The 15,496-nt window shown below is 49.2% G+C and overlaps 1 protein-coding gene and 1 non-coding gene across 2 annotated transcripts in view; one reads left to right on the forward strand and one right to left on the reverse strand.

Moving 5' to 3' along the window:
- The window catches only part of Fanca (FA complementation group A), a 56,618-nt gene that overhangs the window by 308 nt on the left and 40,814 nt on the right, over positions 1 to 15,496 (reverse strand). The window contains exons 30-42 of the mRNA XM_032887323.1: positions 14,529 to 14,657; positions 9,794 to 9,872; positions 6,937 to 7,109; positions 6,299 to 6,404; positions 6,166 to 6,225; positions 5,961 to 6,065; positions 4,602 to 4,714; positions 2,699 to 2,834; positions 1,656 to 1,718; positions 1,279 to 1,384; positions 700 to 772; positions 334 to 502; positions 150 to 242 (exon numbers count right to left, since the gene is read on the reverse strand). Of these exons, the coding sequence (XP_032743214.1) occupies positions 150 to 242; positions 334 to 502; positions 700 to 772; positions 1,279 to 1,384; positions 1,656 to 1,718; positions 2,699 to 2,834; positions 4,602 to 4,714; positions 5,961 to 6,065; positions 6,166 to 6,225; positions 6,299 to 6,404; positions 6,937 to 7,109; positions 9,794 to 9,872; positions 14,529 to 14,657 (1,405 nt within the window). The remainder of the gene's footprint in view (positions 1 to 149; positions 243 to 333; positions 503 to 699; positions 773 to 1,278; positions 1,385 to 1,655; positions 1,719 to 2,698; positions 2,835 to 4,601; positions 4,715 to 5,960; positions 6,066 to 6,165; positions 6,226 to 6,298; positions 6,405 to 6,936; positions 7,110 to 9,793; positions 9,873 to 14,528; positions 14,658 to 15,496) is intronic.
- Positions 12,609 to 12,672, forward strand: LOC116886719. The gene has a single exon (XR_004386131.1). It is a non-coding gene; the product is annotated as a small nucleolar RNA SNORD43 (small nucleolar RNA).

A 15,496-nucleotide genomic window follows, 5' to 3' on the forward strand; every position in this document is an offset into this window, starting at 1 on the left:
TTCAGATCAGGAGCTAGTGAACGCTTGAGTTGTGCTGCCCGCCTGATGTCTCTGTGGCATGCAGCCACCATCTCAAGTGTCACGGGGCTGTGGCTTCATTTTATCTAAGTTATGAAATGAGCTCGGGAGGACATGTCTGGGTTTGTTACCTCTGTCATGTTGGAGAAGCACTGTCTCGGACACTGAGGTATTAGCTGCAGCAGAAAACTGCGTGCCTTTGTTATCAGTTGTACGGGACTATCCTAGAACACACAGGCAGTCAAGGGTCAGGCACGAGCACATCTCAGCTGCCGCTCCCAAGGAGTGTCCGCCTCACAGACATGGGGCGCTTACCTGGAGCTCGGAGTGGCTTGGGAGCTTTACGCTTCTGCTGGCCTGAGGTAACACAATCCTGGTTTCCCCATCCACAAAGAGCTGTACCAGTTTGAGGTACATGTCAACTGCAACATGCAGGAAAGCTGCTTCCCTGACAGTGGTACTGTCACTGAAGCAGGAGAGGAGGCTGCAGGTAAAGGCAGGATGGTGAAGGACTGACTGGAAGATGCTGAGAGGTGAGTAGCTAGCACAGACTACAGCATATATTTGTGGAACAAACTGTCAAGCACCTTGTCCCACCCAGTGAGAGACCATGGGAAAACACTGCCTTTTCTCTGACTGTGCCAGCACCAGCATTTGGGCTTACTTACCTGACTAACTTACCTGTAGAAAGCAAGTGGTAGCAGCCTGGTGTGCTGGTCTGGGGCCAAGAGAAGGAGGTGCCCCAGCTTGGCATCTGCAAAACCAAGGAGCTGAATCAGCTCTGTAGGCTCCTGAACCCAGTGTCAGTGCTGGGATGACTCTAACATGTCATGTGCCCTGGGGTTTCTGTCTAGCCGTGCTGACGCTCAGAGGAGCCTGTCAACTACACTGAGGACACCTGTAAGAGCTGTTGGGAAGGAGGGGTCTCCCCTGGGTCTCACAGAGAACAGAGACTGGGAGTTGAATAAGCCCTCAAGCTCTCTCTCTCACTGCTCCTCTTACGGTGTGTCTGCTCAGAGACCTTTGAGTGCCCGGAATGGACTCTTCTGTTGCTTTAAAAGTGAATGTGCCCTGAATTCGTACCCCTTGTAGGGTTTTTAAGACGTGGTAAAAAGTAAAACCCAGAAAAGTTTACTGCCCAGAGTTGTTCTTAACTGTCTGAAGTGACATAGTTGCCCAGGCAGCTAATGGATTTATGTCTGTCTCGCCTTGGGTAGAGCCAGCCTTCCCACACTATTCCAGGGCCACATGGCCGCTCACCCGTCTCTGCCAACTGGAAGAGCATCAGCCAGGACACCTTCCGTCTTTCCACGCAGGCGAGGACCTCAGCACAGATGTCCACAGCCTCCTGGTACTCAGCGGTGTCCTGTGACCCACAGAAGAGCCAAGGAAGTGGGAAGACAATCTTTGTGCTTCCTTTCTACTTTGCAAAGTCTAAAACTGGTGACACAAGCTGAACAAAGGTGTCCACACCCACCAGGTCTCTGCCAAGCTCAGGAGCAAGACATCAAAACCAAAAGGAGAACCTCAGATACCCAGGGATCCACACTGAAGTCTGAGTGGGACTTATTACCTGGTGCTCCCAGCCAGCCAGGGGTGCAGAGAAAAAGCTACCTCAGCTGAAAGGTCTGACTTACCCGTTGGGTCAGATAGGACGAGAGTAGCCCCATCAAGGAAAAGAAGAGGAGGGCGATCAGGAGCTAGGAGGAAAACAGTTACTACGTGAAAGTCACGCTGACACTCTAGAGCCCAGAGCCTCAGTAGATCGCAGGAGGGGGGAAAATCGTAAATCACTTTTTTTTTTCTTTTTTGAGACAGGGTCTCACTATGTAGCCCAGGCTAGCCTCAAACTCATCCCAGCAGTCTCCCTGCCCCAGCCTTCTCAGTGCTACGATTGTTCGTGTGAACCACTCTGCCAGGCCCACTATTGTTCAGGTGCTTAGGTCAGAGTACGTTAGGGCCACATCTGATTTATTTTGTACACACACGTATTAATTCAAAAGCAACAGGAAAGGGGGCTTGGAAGAATCCTGGGGCGTTTGTATTACAGTCATCAAATACTGGGCTCTACTACTGATGTAGTTTTTAGGTTGGCATATACATTATGAGCCAGCAGCAGACCTGTATCAGGACTGAGGGGGTGATTTCCTTCCCAAATGCTGGTTCACATTTCCTCTGTATCCCCAACAAATCTTGGTCTACACATTAGAGAAGGCACTGGGTAGTTAGGGCTCTTTCTCTAGGGCCCAGCACTCAAGGCCTGACTGTCCCTTTGCTTAGAAGTTGGAACAGTTCCTCTCTGTACCTGTGCAGAGAAGCAGAGCTTCAGCCTTGGGTGCCTATGAGGTGCTCTCTGTAAGTGCCCTTCATCATGGGTCACAGCTACAGCAATGGGAAGAGGGGACACTGGCTGGTAGCTTTTTTTTTTTTTCTTTTCTTTTTTTCAGAGCTGGGGACCGAACCCAGGGCCTTGTGCTTGCTAAGCAAGCGCCCTACCACTGAGCTAAATCCCAGACCCTGGCTGGTAGCTTTATTCTAGGTTGTAACACAGGCAAAAACAAGCACAACAAAAACACTTCCAAAAGAACTGTAAAGCCTTTTACCAATAAACACTAAGCTAACAGTTTTTACTTTGGAAAAGGAAAGCCAGTGGGCCAGCCTCCCTGGAAAATTGTTTTACCTCCTCTCTTTCGCAGTCTAGCCTCTTCAGATGTGTCATGACATTTTCCCTCCTAGCTTCTCTAGTTGCAAAGTACAGTGCAGCAGCTGAGATCCAGGCAGGGCTGGGTGCTGGGGCCGCTGTATCGGAGGCGAAACTGACACACAAACATTGCTGCAGACATTGAACGCCACAGTCCTGGCCACCAGGGTCTGTTTAATAGCAAGGGCTCTCCTTTCAAACAATGCAGGGCCCAGAGTCACTACAAACGATTGTGTCTGTCTTTCAGGTTTGGGGCCATCCCTGTACATAAGATGTATAGCATTCTGAGGGAACCAGCTTATCCTGCCCAGCTCTTTTTTTTTTTTTTTTTTTTTGGTTCTTTTTTTTTCGGAGCTGGGGATCGAACCCAGGGCCTTGCGCTTCCTAGGCAAGTGCTCTACCACTGAGCTAAATCCCCAACCCCTCCTGCCCAGCTCTTAATGGGATCTTGGGGTCCAGGAGCTTTGAAGGAAGAGGCCATAGTACTACTGAATTCTCAGTATTCTTGCTTGTCCGTGTGGGCCTGTGACTGGGCTAGCCCGAGATGCTAACTCTATTACTGGCATGGTATCTTAGTTTCCATGAGGGTAAAAGTTAGAAAGCGAATGCTGCTGTTCTGTGTAGGAGAAAAAGGAGTAATCTGATCTTTGTAGAATTAGAGTTGGGAACAAGACCAACTTGGTTACTGATCAGGGAGGACACATAGACATATGGATTCAATACTAGCTACCAGAAGGAAGTCCTCCATAAAGAGTAATGTCTTGTTTAGGCCCTCTGAGGACTCCCTGGGTGCTGCAGGAACTTGGTGTTCCTAATGAGAGTAGGTCAGCCAGGACTGGCAGAAATCTGACTGGGCTCTCAAGTGAGGAGTGATGTGAGAGCCTGCCCCCTGCCCTGTGCTATCCCTGTGGGCACTGAGTGTTAAATATCAGAGCAGAATGCAGGGCCAGGGTGAACTGGAGTGAAACCAGGCTTCAGGAGCACCTGAGCAGCTTCTTTTACAGGCCAGTCACCCAGCTCAATCCCAGTACCCCTGCCCTCTCACCCAGTCACCCAGCTCAATCCCAGTACCCCTGCCCTCAGTCAGCCAGCTCAATCCCAGTACCCCTGCCCTCAGTCACCCAGCTCAATCCCAGTACCCCTGCCCTCAGTCACCCAGCTCAATCCCAGTACCCCTGCCCTCAGTCACCCAGCTCAATCCCAGTACCCCTGCCCTCAGTCAGCCAGCTCAATCCCAGTACCCCTGCCTTCAGTCAGCCAGCTCGATCCCAGTACCCCTGCCCTCAGTCACCCAGCTCAATCCCAGTACCCCTGCCCTCAGTCAGCCAGCTCAATCCCAGTACCCCTGCCCTCAGTCAGCCAGCTCAATCCCAGTACCCCTGCCCTCAGTCAGCCAGCTCAATCCCAGTACCCCTGCCCTCAGTCACCCAGCTCAATCCCAGTACCCCTGCCCTCAGTCACCCAGCTCAATCCCAGTACCCCTGCCCTCAGTCACCCAGCTCAATCCCAGTACCCCTGCCCTCAGTCAGCCAGCTCAATCCCAGTACCCCTGCCCTCAGTCACCCAGCTCAATCCCAGTACCCCTGCCCTCAGTCAGCCAGCTCAATCCCGGGTCCCCCTGCCCTCAGCCAGCCAGCTCAATCCCAGTACCCCTGCCCTCAGTCAGCCAGCTCAATCCCGGGTCCCCCTGCCCTCAGCCAGCCAGCTCAATCCCACGACCCCTGCCCTCAGTCACCCAGCTCAATCCCGGGTCCCCCTGCCCTCAGCCAGCCAGCTCAATCCCAGTACCCCTGCCCTCAGTCACCCAGCTCAATCCCAGTACCCCTGCCTTCAGACTCAAAGATGTCCAGAGACAGAGCCCAGCCCAAGGGCTACAGCTTACTTGCTAGCAAACTTCCGGGCTTCCTGTAGCCTCTGCAGCTCTCGAGGCAGTGTGCTCTGATAGCATTTCTTCCACTGACTACACAACACCGGTTCCAGGCTTGACCACCACAGCTATGAGAAGGGAATATCACCAAGAAGCAGATTAAGGACATTGTCGTGGACAGCCATGAGAGAGATGGCCACCATCTACACACCAAACTGCCAGTCAGCTAGGAACTCCTAAGATGTCACACGGCTCACATTGCTGTGCTGTGCAACTTAGAGCTTTCCTTTTTGAGACCAAGTCTTAGCATATAGCTCTGGCTATCCTGGGACTCACAGGCTGGCCTAGAATTCAGAGGTCAGAGACAAGGTTTCTGTGTAGCCCTAGCTGTCCTGGAACTCTCTGTAGATCAGGCTGGCCTTGAACTCAAAGATCTGTGCCTTCTTCTGCCTCACAAGTGCCCACCTATAAGGCATTCTTCTGCTCAGGGACAAGGCTTGAAGGGAGGGCACTGTATGAGGAAAACCCCTGTAATGTTGGCATTGAGCTGCCTGGCCTAATTCAATATGCCAGGGTGAGAGTAGCTTTCTAAATACAGAATAGTTCATCTGTGTTAATTCCACCCAATAAGCTGGCCATGGCTGGACCCACCATCTCCCCTCTGGTCAGAATAACAAACCAGATGGAGGTCCTGGGGTCCGAGGAAGCCCCAGTAGCTCCTCTGGGACCAGTCACTAGCATCTGCAGGAATCGTTGTGTTGGGATGCAGAACAGCCGACATGGAGCCTCCAGTGAGCTTTGTAGTTGAGGACTTGTGAGAGGATGCAACAGAGTAGTGGGTGGGACAGCACTGAAGCGCAGAGGGTGTGTCCTGTGAGCCACTGTGCGCTACCTACCTTGTACGTGTGTTTATATATGTATATATATGTGTGTATGAGTTGTGCCTGCATGTATGTTTACGTATTTAATGTGGGCACATGCTTTGTGCCTGTAGAGATCAGAAGAAGGTGTTGGGTCCCCTGGAACCCGAGAGATGAGTCATGAACCACATCTGGGGCCTCTGGAAGAGCATTGTTTTTAAATGTAGAGCCAGTGTTCCAGGCTCTCTCACATTTTGTGAATAGTAACCACCAGGGTAGGACACTGAACCTTCTGAGAACTGCAAATCCCAACTCTTGGAAAAATGTCCAAGACTAGGGTCTGTGAGATGTCTCAATAGGAAAGATGCGTGTTCCCAAATCTGCTGAGCTAAGTTCAACCCCAGGGTCCCATACAGTGGGAAGAAAGAACTGACTGCTGCAAGTTCTTTGACTTCTGTGCATGAATACATAAGAGAGCAGTGTGGGGGGAGGAACCCAACCGGGCCAGACATACCAGTGCTGAAGTCAAAATCACGGGACACTTAGTCTGGCATTCTGCCAGTGTGCGGTTGGCCACCAGCGCCGGGTCTTGACTTCGGAGACACACATTGAGGAGCCCCTGCAGCAAAACATCCTGAGGCTCATAGTCTGCCAACCCAGGTGCCCATGGGAACCCAGGCCCCGAAGTGCCGGCACCACTAGGCAACCAAAGAAATTACCCTGAAGAAGTGGATGGTAAGGTCGTAGGTCAGGACACTGCCGTGGCAACAGACGTTTCTCTGTAAAACAGTTCAAAGTCAGCACAAAACGGGCGGAGAGGTAGAAAGGCCAGCCCAGAGCGTCTGCACATACCAACCCAGAGGTGACCAGGTTAAAGAACTCTTCACGGTTCGGGGAGACAGGTTGTCCGGCCTGGGGGCTGCCCACAAGAACAGAGGGAGGCAGACGGAGGAGAAGCCTTGGAAAGAAAGGGGTGTATTGTGGTGAAGACAGACACATGGACAGGGTGTCCTCCCCTGCACAGTGCTTTCCAGATCAAGCGATGCTGCTCAAAGCCAGCCCTTCTAGTTCCCACTGAGCGCGTGTGCTCTAAATACAAAGCTCACTTTGTCCCTTGCTCTGAATTCCTGCGCGTGCACTGTGGATACCACAAATGCACTTCAAAAAATATAAATAAAATTTCAACAAGCAGGTGGAAGGATGCACCACTGTCTAAGGAAGCAATCCTTAACCGGAGAATTTCATGAACACAGTTGCACTGCACTTTCAAAACAAAACAGAAAAAAAGAAAACATCTTTAGAGCACATCCTTTCCTAGAGATGCCTGAGTCTAAGAAAAAAGACTTGAATTCCAAACACTTTTTACACTTGTTCCTGAGAGCCACTGAGATGCTGGAACCACTCCAAGTGTGGACGGAGCAGACATAATAGAAACAAGCAGTTAGTAGTGGAAGCTAAAGACAGAGGCCGGCGTGAGAGCTGGATGGTACCGTTTGCATATGAGCAGTTCTTGCTGTCTCCTAAGGCTGGTAGCCATGCTGCCTGGCCTTGCCAAAGCTTGTAGCCGTCCTCTGAACACCCGAAAGAGAAAGTGACTCTCAGGAGTAGAACAGCCATGGGGCACAGCAGAACCTTGATCAAGCTCCAGGTCCACAGCCATCTCCTGGAAAAAAACAGGACCAAGTCCACCCTCTATCTCTGATGTGTCACTAAACATGAGGGCAGAAAAGTTCTCTGCTCACCGTGGAACTCAGTTGGCGACCTTGAGAGATGAGCCTGAGAAAGGTTGTCTCCACAGGGATGGGGAGTGAGGAGGGACAAAGACACAAGCCCTTCCCTGTGAAAGCCATTGTTAACCAGACTTAGTAGCTCAGCTATTGGGAGACTGAGGCAAGAGGACTGCAAATTCCGGGGCCTGCTTAGGTTGGAGCACTTGCCTAGATTGCAGATTCTGCATTCAAGCCTCACCCCCAGTACCACAGAAACAAAGCCATCTTTAAATTATAAACATAAATGAGCACAGGGGACAGCCAGCATACATCCCCAGGTCTCCCTGGGGCTGCACACTGCCACCCTTACTGCTCGGTGTAGACAGGTGGACAGACATGCAGGGATGGGCTGAAGGTGCGTCCTCTGCTGTCACATTCTTTTTGTTTGTAAATTAAACATTATTTTTCAGAAGAATAAATGTGACTTTTTAAATACCAAAGAATGACCCATGTGTCCCAAATAGCTGTGAACTCTGCACTTTGGGCCTGGATTTGGATCTTATACATTATTCTTTTAAAAACAAGATGGCGGATCCAGGAATAGGACTGGTATCCTCAGTAACCTGGGAGCCATGTCAACAGACAACTGAATGCCCAAGCCATAGAGTTGGCTTCCCTAAACCTTGTCATCCATCTTGGTGTCATCCTGCATCCTCGGCATCCACCTCATAAGGACCACAGGGGCGGGCCCTGAGCTCGCACTGCACCGGCAGAACTGTCTGGCTTGCTGCTGCTACTGCATGCTGTCTCAGTGCCAGAAGCCTGTACCTTGTCACTCTCCTGGGAGGAGCCACGTGAGTGAGAGCCAGGTGGGCCTGAGGGGTGGAGGGAAAGGCCCTACTGTGGGGGTCATGGGCAGGGAGCAGGTAATGCCACACAATTCCTGATGTGTAGAGTATGGGGGTTGGTGTGGGGCTGTGCATACAAATGCTGAATTCTGAACCCCAAGGCCTAGGTGCCCCCAGTTGGGAGGACTTCTCACATACACAGGCCTTTGTTGTGTAAACTTTGCTCCCAATTAAAGTGGCTGCAGCCAATTCCTGGGGAGAATAGAGAGGGGTGGGGCTTTGTTACCAGGTTGGGGGTCGCAGATAGGGATCATAAGAAGAAAGAGGAGGAAGAAGGAGGGGAGAGGAGAAAAGGAGCCAGAGAGAATAGGAGGTCTCCATTAGAGGTGATGGACCAGGGGCACGTGGCCTAGTGAAATCCCCAGAACAGACTAACGGAGCAGAAATAACCTGAGTGAGACTGAGGTAGCAAGTACCTGGGGAGCACAGCTGGGGAGGAGACAGTCAGCATAGACAATGGATTAGGGGCAGCTCCCCCAGTGACTGTGCTAAAGGTGATTAAAAAACCCAAAGGGTAGAGGGCCAGGTCATAGTAGAGCTAAGAGTAGTAAATAACTTGTCAGAATACCATTTACAATGGAGGCCTGTACAGTGGGGGTCTGTCTGTCCCGTCTACTCAACAGAAAGAATGTGCCCTGCACCCACAGCTGTCACAGCCTGCTGTGTGACCCTAAAAACCACCTGCAGGCTGGGCCTCTCTCAGGCTAATCCCTGACATCTAGGAGAGATGGGTGGGGAAGACAGAGGTCTGGATGAAGCCGGGTGTCTGCCTCTCTCAGCCTGCAGGATGCTCTCATTTGAGGGATTTCCTCAGCTCTTACCACGCACAGTTCTAACTCCCCACACTTCTGAATTCAGACCCTTGAGGAATGGAAGGAGCCCACAGATACGACTGTGTCTAATGAAGTGACATGTGCTACTATGGTTTAGATCGGAGATGCCCTCTAAATGACAGTGCTGAAAGCTGGTCCCTAAGCACCAGTGTGGAGAATGAGAGGCTCGTGAGGGCCCTGACTCCGCCCATGGTTGGGGACGTCCCTGAATGGACTGCTGGGAACTGGTAGAACACTAAAGGTCAGCCTGGCTGGAGGACCCTCATGGGGATGGGCTTTGAAGAATCTCCCTTGTCCCCAGTTGCTCCTTTTCTGTTTCTTGGCTGCTCTGTCTGACACACCCTCCCTCTTGTGATGTCCTGACTCAACACAGGACCACGACAATGAAGGCAAGTGGCCTTTGTGCCTTTAACTCCGTTTTCTCAGTTACTGTGTCACAGCAACAGGACATGGCAACAACATGGAGGGTTGGAAAGAGGCCACTTAGAGACACTGGAACATCGGCATGTTCCGCTGCATTCTGCTCATTTTGGGAGCCCACGAAGCCTGAAGCCTCCATGTGCTCTTTTCCTCTACACAGGCTGGCTTATTAAGGTCACTTCTCGGAGCCTGCAGCCCAGTTGAGTAACACGAAGAAGCAGAGGACTGCAGCAGCAGCTTTGCTGTCAAAGTGTGGATGTTCCAAAGCCGGGAGACAGTTTTGGCATCACAGCCGTGCCTGGGTCTTGTGATGCTCACCTGTGGGATACATTCAAAGGCCACTGCTGCTCTAGGTCTCTGCCATGGTTCCCACTCGGTTCTGTCCAGTCAGTCACCATTATGCTAACGTCATACACACCTTAACAGAGGACAGATTGCTGCAGCAAACACGTTGGGCTCTGTTGCTCTCTAACTCACCTGTAGTCTAGAAAGAAGATCCTCGTTTCCTGTGCGGCCACCAAGAACCAGATCAGAGTCCTCTGAGTGGTTGTAACTCCTTGAATTGAAAGTAAAACAAAGGCCTCCTCAGTGCTGTCGGCCAGCAGTGCTACCTCGGTGCCCATTCTTTCTCCTGCCTCCACAGTGGACTGCCTGCGTGTAACTGACAGCAGGAAAAAACCAGCAAAATCCCAAAGTACTAGCAGTCAAAAACATCAACAATGCAAAGAATGGCGGCCACAGGCATGTGATTTCTGCACTCAAGAGGCAGAGACAGGAGGATGACTACAAGTTTGATGCCAACTTGGCCAACACAGCAAGTTTCAATCCAGCCATGGCTGAGCTGCAAAAGCTTATCTAAATAAAGGGGAGGGTGTCTGGGGCATCGCAGAGGTTAAGAATGTGTGTCAGCGGGGTTGGGGATTTAGCTCAGTGGTAGAGCGCTTGCCTAAGAAGCATAAGGCCCTGGGTTCGGGTCCCCAGCTCCAAAAAAAAAAAGAACCAAAAAAAAAAAAAAAAAAATGTGTGTCAGCAATCGCTGAGGACTAAAGGTAGATACCAGCATCCACGTAACATGCTGGATGTTGTACAGACAATTCCATGTGGCTGACACCCTCTTCTGGCTTCTGCATTTGCATTTGTGCTTGAGCATAGACAAACACACACACACGTGCGCACGCAAACACACACACACACCTGCCTACACGTACAACTTTTTTCGTAAGGGAAGAAAAATGTACCAACACCAAGTGTTGTTTGTCGTGGGAGGTTTAACTTCCCCAAACTAATTCATACACTTAACAACGGCACAGAAGCTGAATGATGGCACTGACAAGGGACATGACTTCACCCGCAGTAAAGCCGGAGCGACTCACTCAGAAAGAACCTACAGCAAGGAACTCAGTTTGTTGCCTCCATATACAAACCTCCATTGTGTTTCTGTATGTTATGCATAAATAATTAAAAAAAAAAAAAGCCAGTCATTCCACTTACAGTCACAGTGAAAACAAAATACAGAGACAGGAGGATCTCTGGGAGTTCAAGGTCAGCCTAGTCTACATATCAAGTTCTAGGCTAGACAAAGCTACAAGGTGAGACCATGTCTTAAGACAAACAAAATAAAATACTTATTAATAGAAGTCTTATATTTTGCAAATATTATTAGACTTGTAACCACAAAAACCTAAAATATTGGTAAGATAAGTCAAAACTTAAACAAAAACCCTGTGACCATGGATAGGAAAACGTGGTGGAGAGATCTAATACAGTTTCCATAAGGATTCCAATTGGGTTTGTAGAAAAACAAACAAACAAACAAACAAACAAACAGACAAAAACCCCAAACCCCAAACAGCCAAACAAAACAACAATTTACTGATGGTAAAATCCAAGGGAAATCACAAAGGACCCAGAATAGCCAAAGCAATCTGTAAAAGGAGCAGTGCTGAAGACTCACACTCTGAGATACCAAGACTCACATCAGAGGATAACACCCTGAGACAGCAGACGGAACCAGGGGCCTCGGGATAAACTCTGTGAGTGACCCCTGTGTGGCAAGGACATCAAGACCATCATGGGGGAAGTACAGTTTTCTCAACAAGGACATGCGAAAGAATAATGTGGATCTCTACCTCGAACAGAGGAAGTAAAGACCTAAGAATAAGAGCTAGAAGTAAAAACAAATGAATCAGACCTCTGCAAATTCATCATTCATCCATCCATCATCCACCCATCCATTCATCTATTCATCATCCATCATCCATCCATCCATCAATCCATTCATCATTCCTTCATCTATCCATCCATCATTCATTCATCCATTCATCATTCATCCATTTATTCATTCATCCATCCATCATTCGTTCACTGACCATTATCAAGTGGGTGAAAAGATAGTTCAGGGAACAGGAGAAACTCTGTCCCTCTGTGTGCTAAGTGTCTGTGTAGGACAGGTGAAGAACTGCAGCTCAGCCAGCCAGACCAGTTTAAAGGATGTGGTGTCCTCAGACTACTTTTCTAGTCTGTGTGGGACCCTGGGTTTGATCTCTAGTAGCACAAAAGACAGCTGGGATGGTCAGGTTCAGGTAGGGAGAAATTCTAATAGATATTTCTCTAAATGATCCATCATCACAAAGAAAAAAACAAACCTCAAACGACAACAATAAAACAGGACTTCATACCCTAGAATGGCTACAATCAGAAAAGATAATGTTGTGGGACCCTTTGAATTCTCTCTACCGCAGGCAGACTATAATATAGTAGAGCCAGCATGTGAAAACATTTTGAAAACTGTATTATTATCCACCAGTCCACTCATGATATGCCGAGGAAAAACAGTGACCCAGGGCTCCACAAAACCTATACTCAAAAAAGGTTGGAGCAATGTTACAATAGCCAAACAGCAGAAGCAAGCAAATGTCTACCAGTGGCAGAAGGAATTACAGAGATGATGTATGCTGTTCAATGTCAGGAGCCATCTAGGACAGGCCAAAGGCCAGCGGGTGGGCTTTCTGAGATGGTTTCACTGTGGATTGTGACCTTTGCCTCTTGTAGCAAGGCCCAGGGGGACAAATCTCAGGGTTTGATTCCTGCAGCTGATATACCTTTCCTGTCCTTATAAAATTGATATGATACCCCCTCTGGGCATTAGCCTACCCTATTGGGCAGACTTCATGCAGCCCAGCAAAGATGGACTGTGTTGAAGTGATGCTATACAAACAAGTAGATGACTTCCTAACTCCTAGTGATGACTCTGTAAGAATTCCCAAAACTACACTAGTAATAATTAGGGCTTCACAAATGATGAACCCTTTGATGGGTGGGCAGAAACTCTGTGCCGATTGTCATGTTCTGATTTGGAAAAGAGAGGGGGGGAGGAGAGGGAGAGAAGAAAAGGAGGAAAAAAAGAAAAAAAGGAAAAAAAGGAAAAAAAGGAAAAGAAAAAAGAGAAAAAAGGAAAAAAGAAAATAAAATAATTAGGGGTTCAACTAGAGCTCTTTCCTATATAAAAACTGTAATTAGAATTCTTCCAGGCCTCACCTGATACAACTTAATTGCTTCTGAGATAGAAAGCAGGCACTGCTACAGACTTACAACTTAGGACTACTTTCCTTTAGGCTGGAAAACAATTAACCAAAGGTCATAAAAGGGAATGAACAATTTACTGTAGGTATAAGGACAGAAGATAAAATTCGGACTGGCTTTATCTATACAAAGCCTCATTGTTAACTTATACTAACTTTCAATGAACCCGTGGAGCTAGAGAGAGGAAACGAATGTCTACTCAGATAACTAGTTTTAATGGAAACACACGCAAACATCTCTGTCATGAATGTCTTATTCACATTATGACTTGAATTTGTTTAAACTTGCAGTAAGTTTTGAATAGATACCATGCGATCTATTCTCCTAAAAGGTACAAAAAACTACAAACGATGACATTAGGTGGCGGGGGGGGGGAGAGAACAGAATTAGGAGGAAGGAGAGAGCAGTACTCAGTGCAGAGAGGAAGACAAAGAAGCCGCTGCAGAGAGAGCAGGAAGAGCAGGCGGGCTTCTCCTCACCATGGGACGGAACAGGTTTTCTCTTAACAACAAGGCAGGCTTAGTCTTACTAAAGAGGACAAAGCTTCCTTACAGACTTGGGTTTAATTCATTTAGCAATAAAAGGGTAGAAGCCTTTTCTTTATGCAACAAAGGTTGAAGCTTAGTTTTCATCCAGAATGAATGAGTTCTTTCTGCACTGGCAGTTGGGCTTTTGCTCCATATGCATATGTAGTGTGTGTGCGTGTGTGTGTGTGTAAATGTGAGATAACTAGCAGGACCCAACAGAAGTGTATGCATGTGTATGAATGTGTGTGCATTAATGGATATATGTATGTGTGTTTATGCATATTTGCTTATGTAAAAGTTTTTCCTTCTGCGATCTCTTCTCCTGGTTCAATAAAGATTTATTGCTCTAAACCTCCCTCCTTCCTGGCAAGCTGATTCTGGGCAAGAGAGAAAGAAGCCATACCAATTAATCCCCTGCTGTTAACAACTGGTGTTATTGCCCAGAGGCCTGCAGCTCAGAAGCTTCAGAGAAACTTAAAGAGACAGGTCAATGTTATCATAGAGGCAGCCTTAATCTCCTGCCAGACCAAGTCTGCTCCCACCAATGCTCCTCCCCCTCAGCTACCTTCAAGAGAGGACTCAGCCAGGCTAAGCTCCCAGCAGTTCAGTGGCATTATTTATCCATAATGAAATACTGTTGCTGGATGAACCCTGAAAATGTCTGCACAGTGGCATAAGCCAGGAACACAAGACTGCATGCCATTCTGTTTCTGTGAAATGTGGAGAGCAGGCAGTTCTGCGGCAAGGGGTGGACTGCTAAGGGCTGGCGAGTCTGCGCAGTCACAGGCCAGCCTCATACAACACCTGCTCCTCCAGAGCTGCTCAAGAGCTGGTGGGGACGAGGGGATGGACCAGTCTCCTTCACAACTGTCACCCAACCCTCGGAGGCTGAGACGGGAGGACTGAGTGAGACTCTGAACAAAGCACTTCCTACAGTGCTGTTGGGCTGACATGAATGAACGCCACGAAGAAGCCATGCTGTGACCTTCGATGACATGCTGACTGAGGAGTTCCACCCAGAAGACGACACTGTGAGCTTATATGAGTTGTGCTGATGTGTGCTGTCACCAGCAGAGAGCAAGTTTGAGTACCGAGTGGCTGACCTTTGGTTGAAGTCCATGAGCTCGCTGACAAGGACTGTGCACGCCGCCTCCAGGTCTCCACCACAGCCCCCCATAGCCGACGGTGCTGGCAGGTAGCGCTCATAGATTGCCCACTGGTGGAAGGCATGTCTGTAAGAGTCGAAGGCCGAGGTCAGCACTGAGCAACACCTTCTAACCAGGGGTGCTTAACGTCCTGAAGCGGTCTCTGAGAGGAACAGTGCCAGTGACTGGGCCAAGGAGGAGCTAACCCCAGCAGCCTGAGGACTCATGGGAGAGTGAGGCCTCATCATCTGAAAGGCAGGGGACCAGTCCTGTGGAAAAGCCCACTCTCAGGTGAAATTCTGTCATCAAAGCTGGACAGAGTGCTAATTCTGCAGGGTGACTGCTGACTCCATCTACGACCCAGTGAATGAGCAGGTAGTTGTGTCAGTGCAGGCTGAGTCACCCGGTGGTCTGACCCACGTAAGCCCAAAGAGGGATGGCTGAGAAATCCCAACTGTGGATGACTGGTCAGTGGCCACAGACAGTGGTCATACCTACTCCAAGGGAAGGCTCTCAAGGACATAGTGACTGTTCTAAGTGGAAATAGCCAAACACAAGTGAGGTCTCTCACACCACAAAGAGCAGGTGAGGTTCACGGAGGGGCATCGCTTTGCCCATGTGGGCTGAGTATCAGGAGTGTGACTAAAGCAGGAAGGATGGCGGGAACGGGATTTATCCATGGAGTGCTTCCTTAGCAGGGAAAAAGCCTTCACTTCCATCCCCAATCTCTAGCTCTGCTAACATGGAGTTGGGCAGGAAATCCCTAAAACATGGCAAGATAACAGTGACCCAAGGGTTAAAAGTGAGGCTGATAAGCCTGGAGGGAAGGCGCAGTGGTTAGAGCTCTGGCTGTTGGCAAAGGACCCAGATTTACATTACAGCACTGACATGGCAGCAACATCTGTCTGTAACTTGAGCTCCAAAAG

This window comes from Rattus rattus, chromosome 17 (genome assembly GCF_011064425.1).
Source record: "Rattus rattus isolate New Zealand chromosome 17, Rrattus_CSIRO_v1, whole genome shotgun sequence".
Classification (NCBI taxonomy): Eukaryota; Metazoa; Chordata; class Mammalia; order Rodentia; family Muridae; genus Rattus; species Rattus rattus.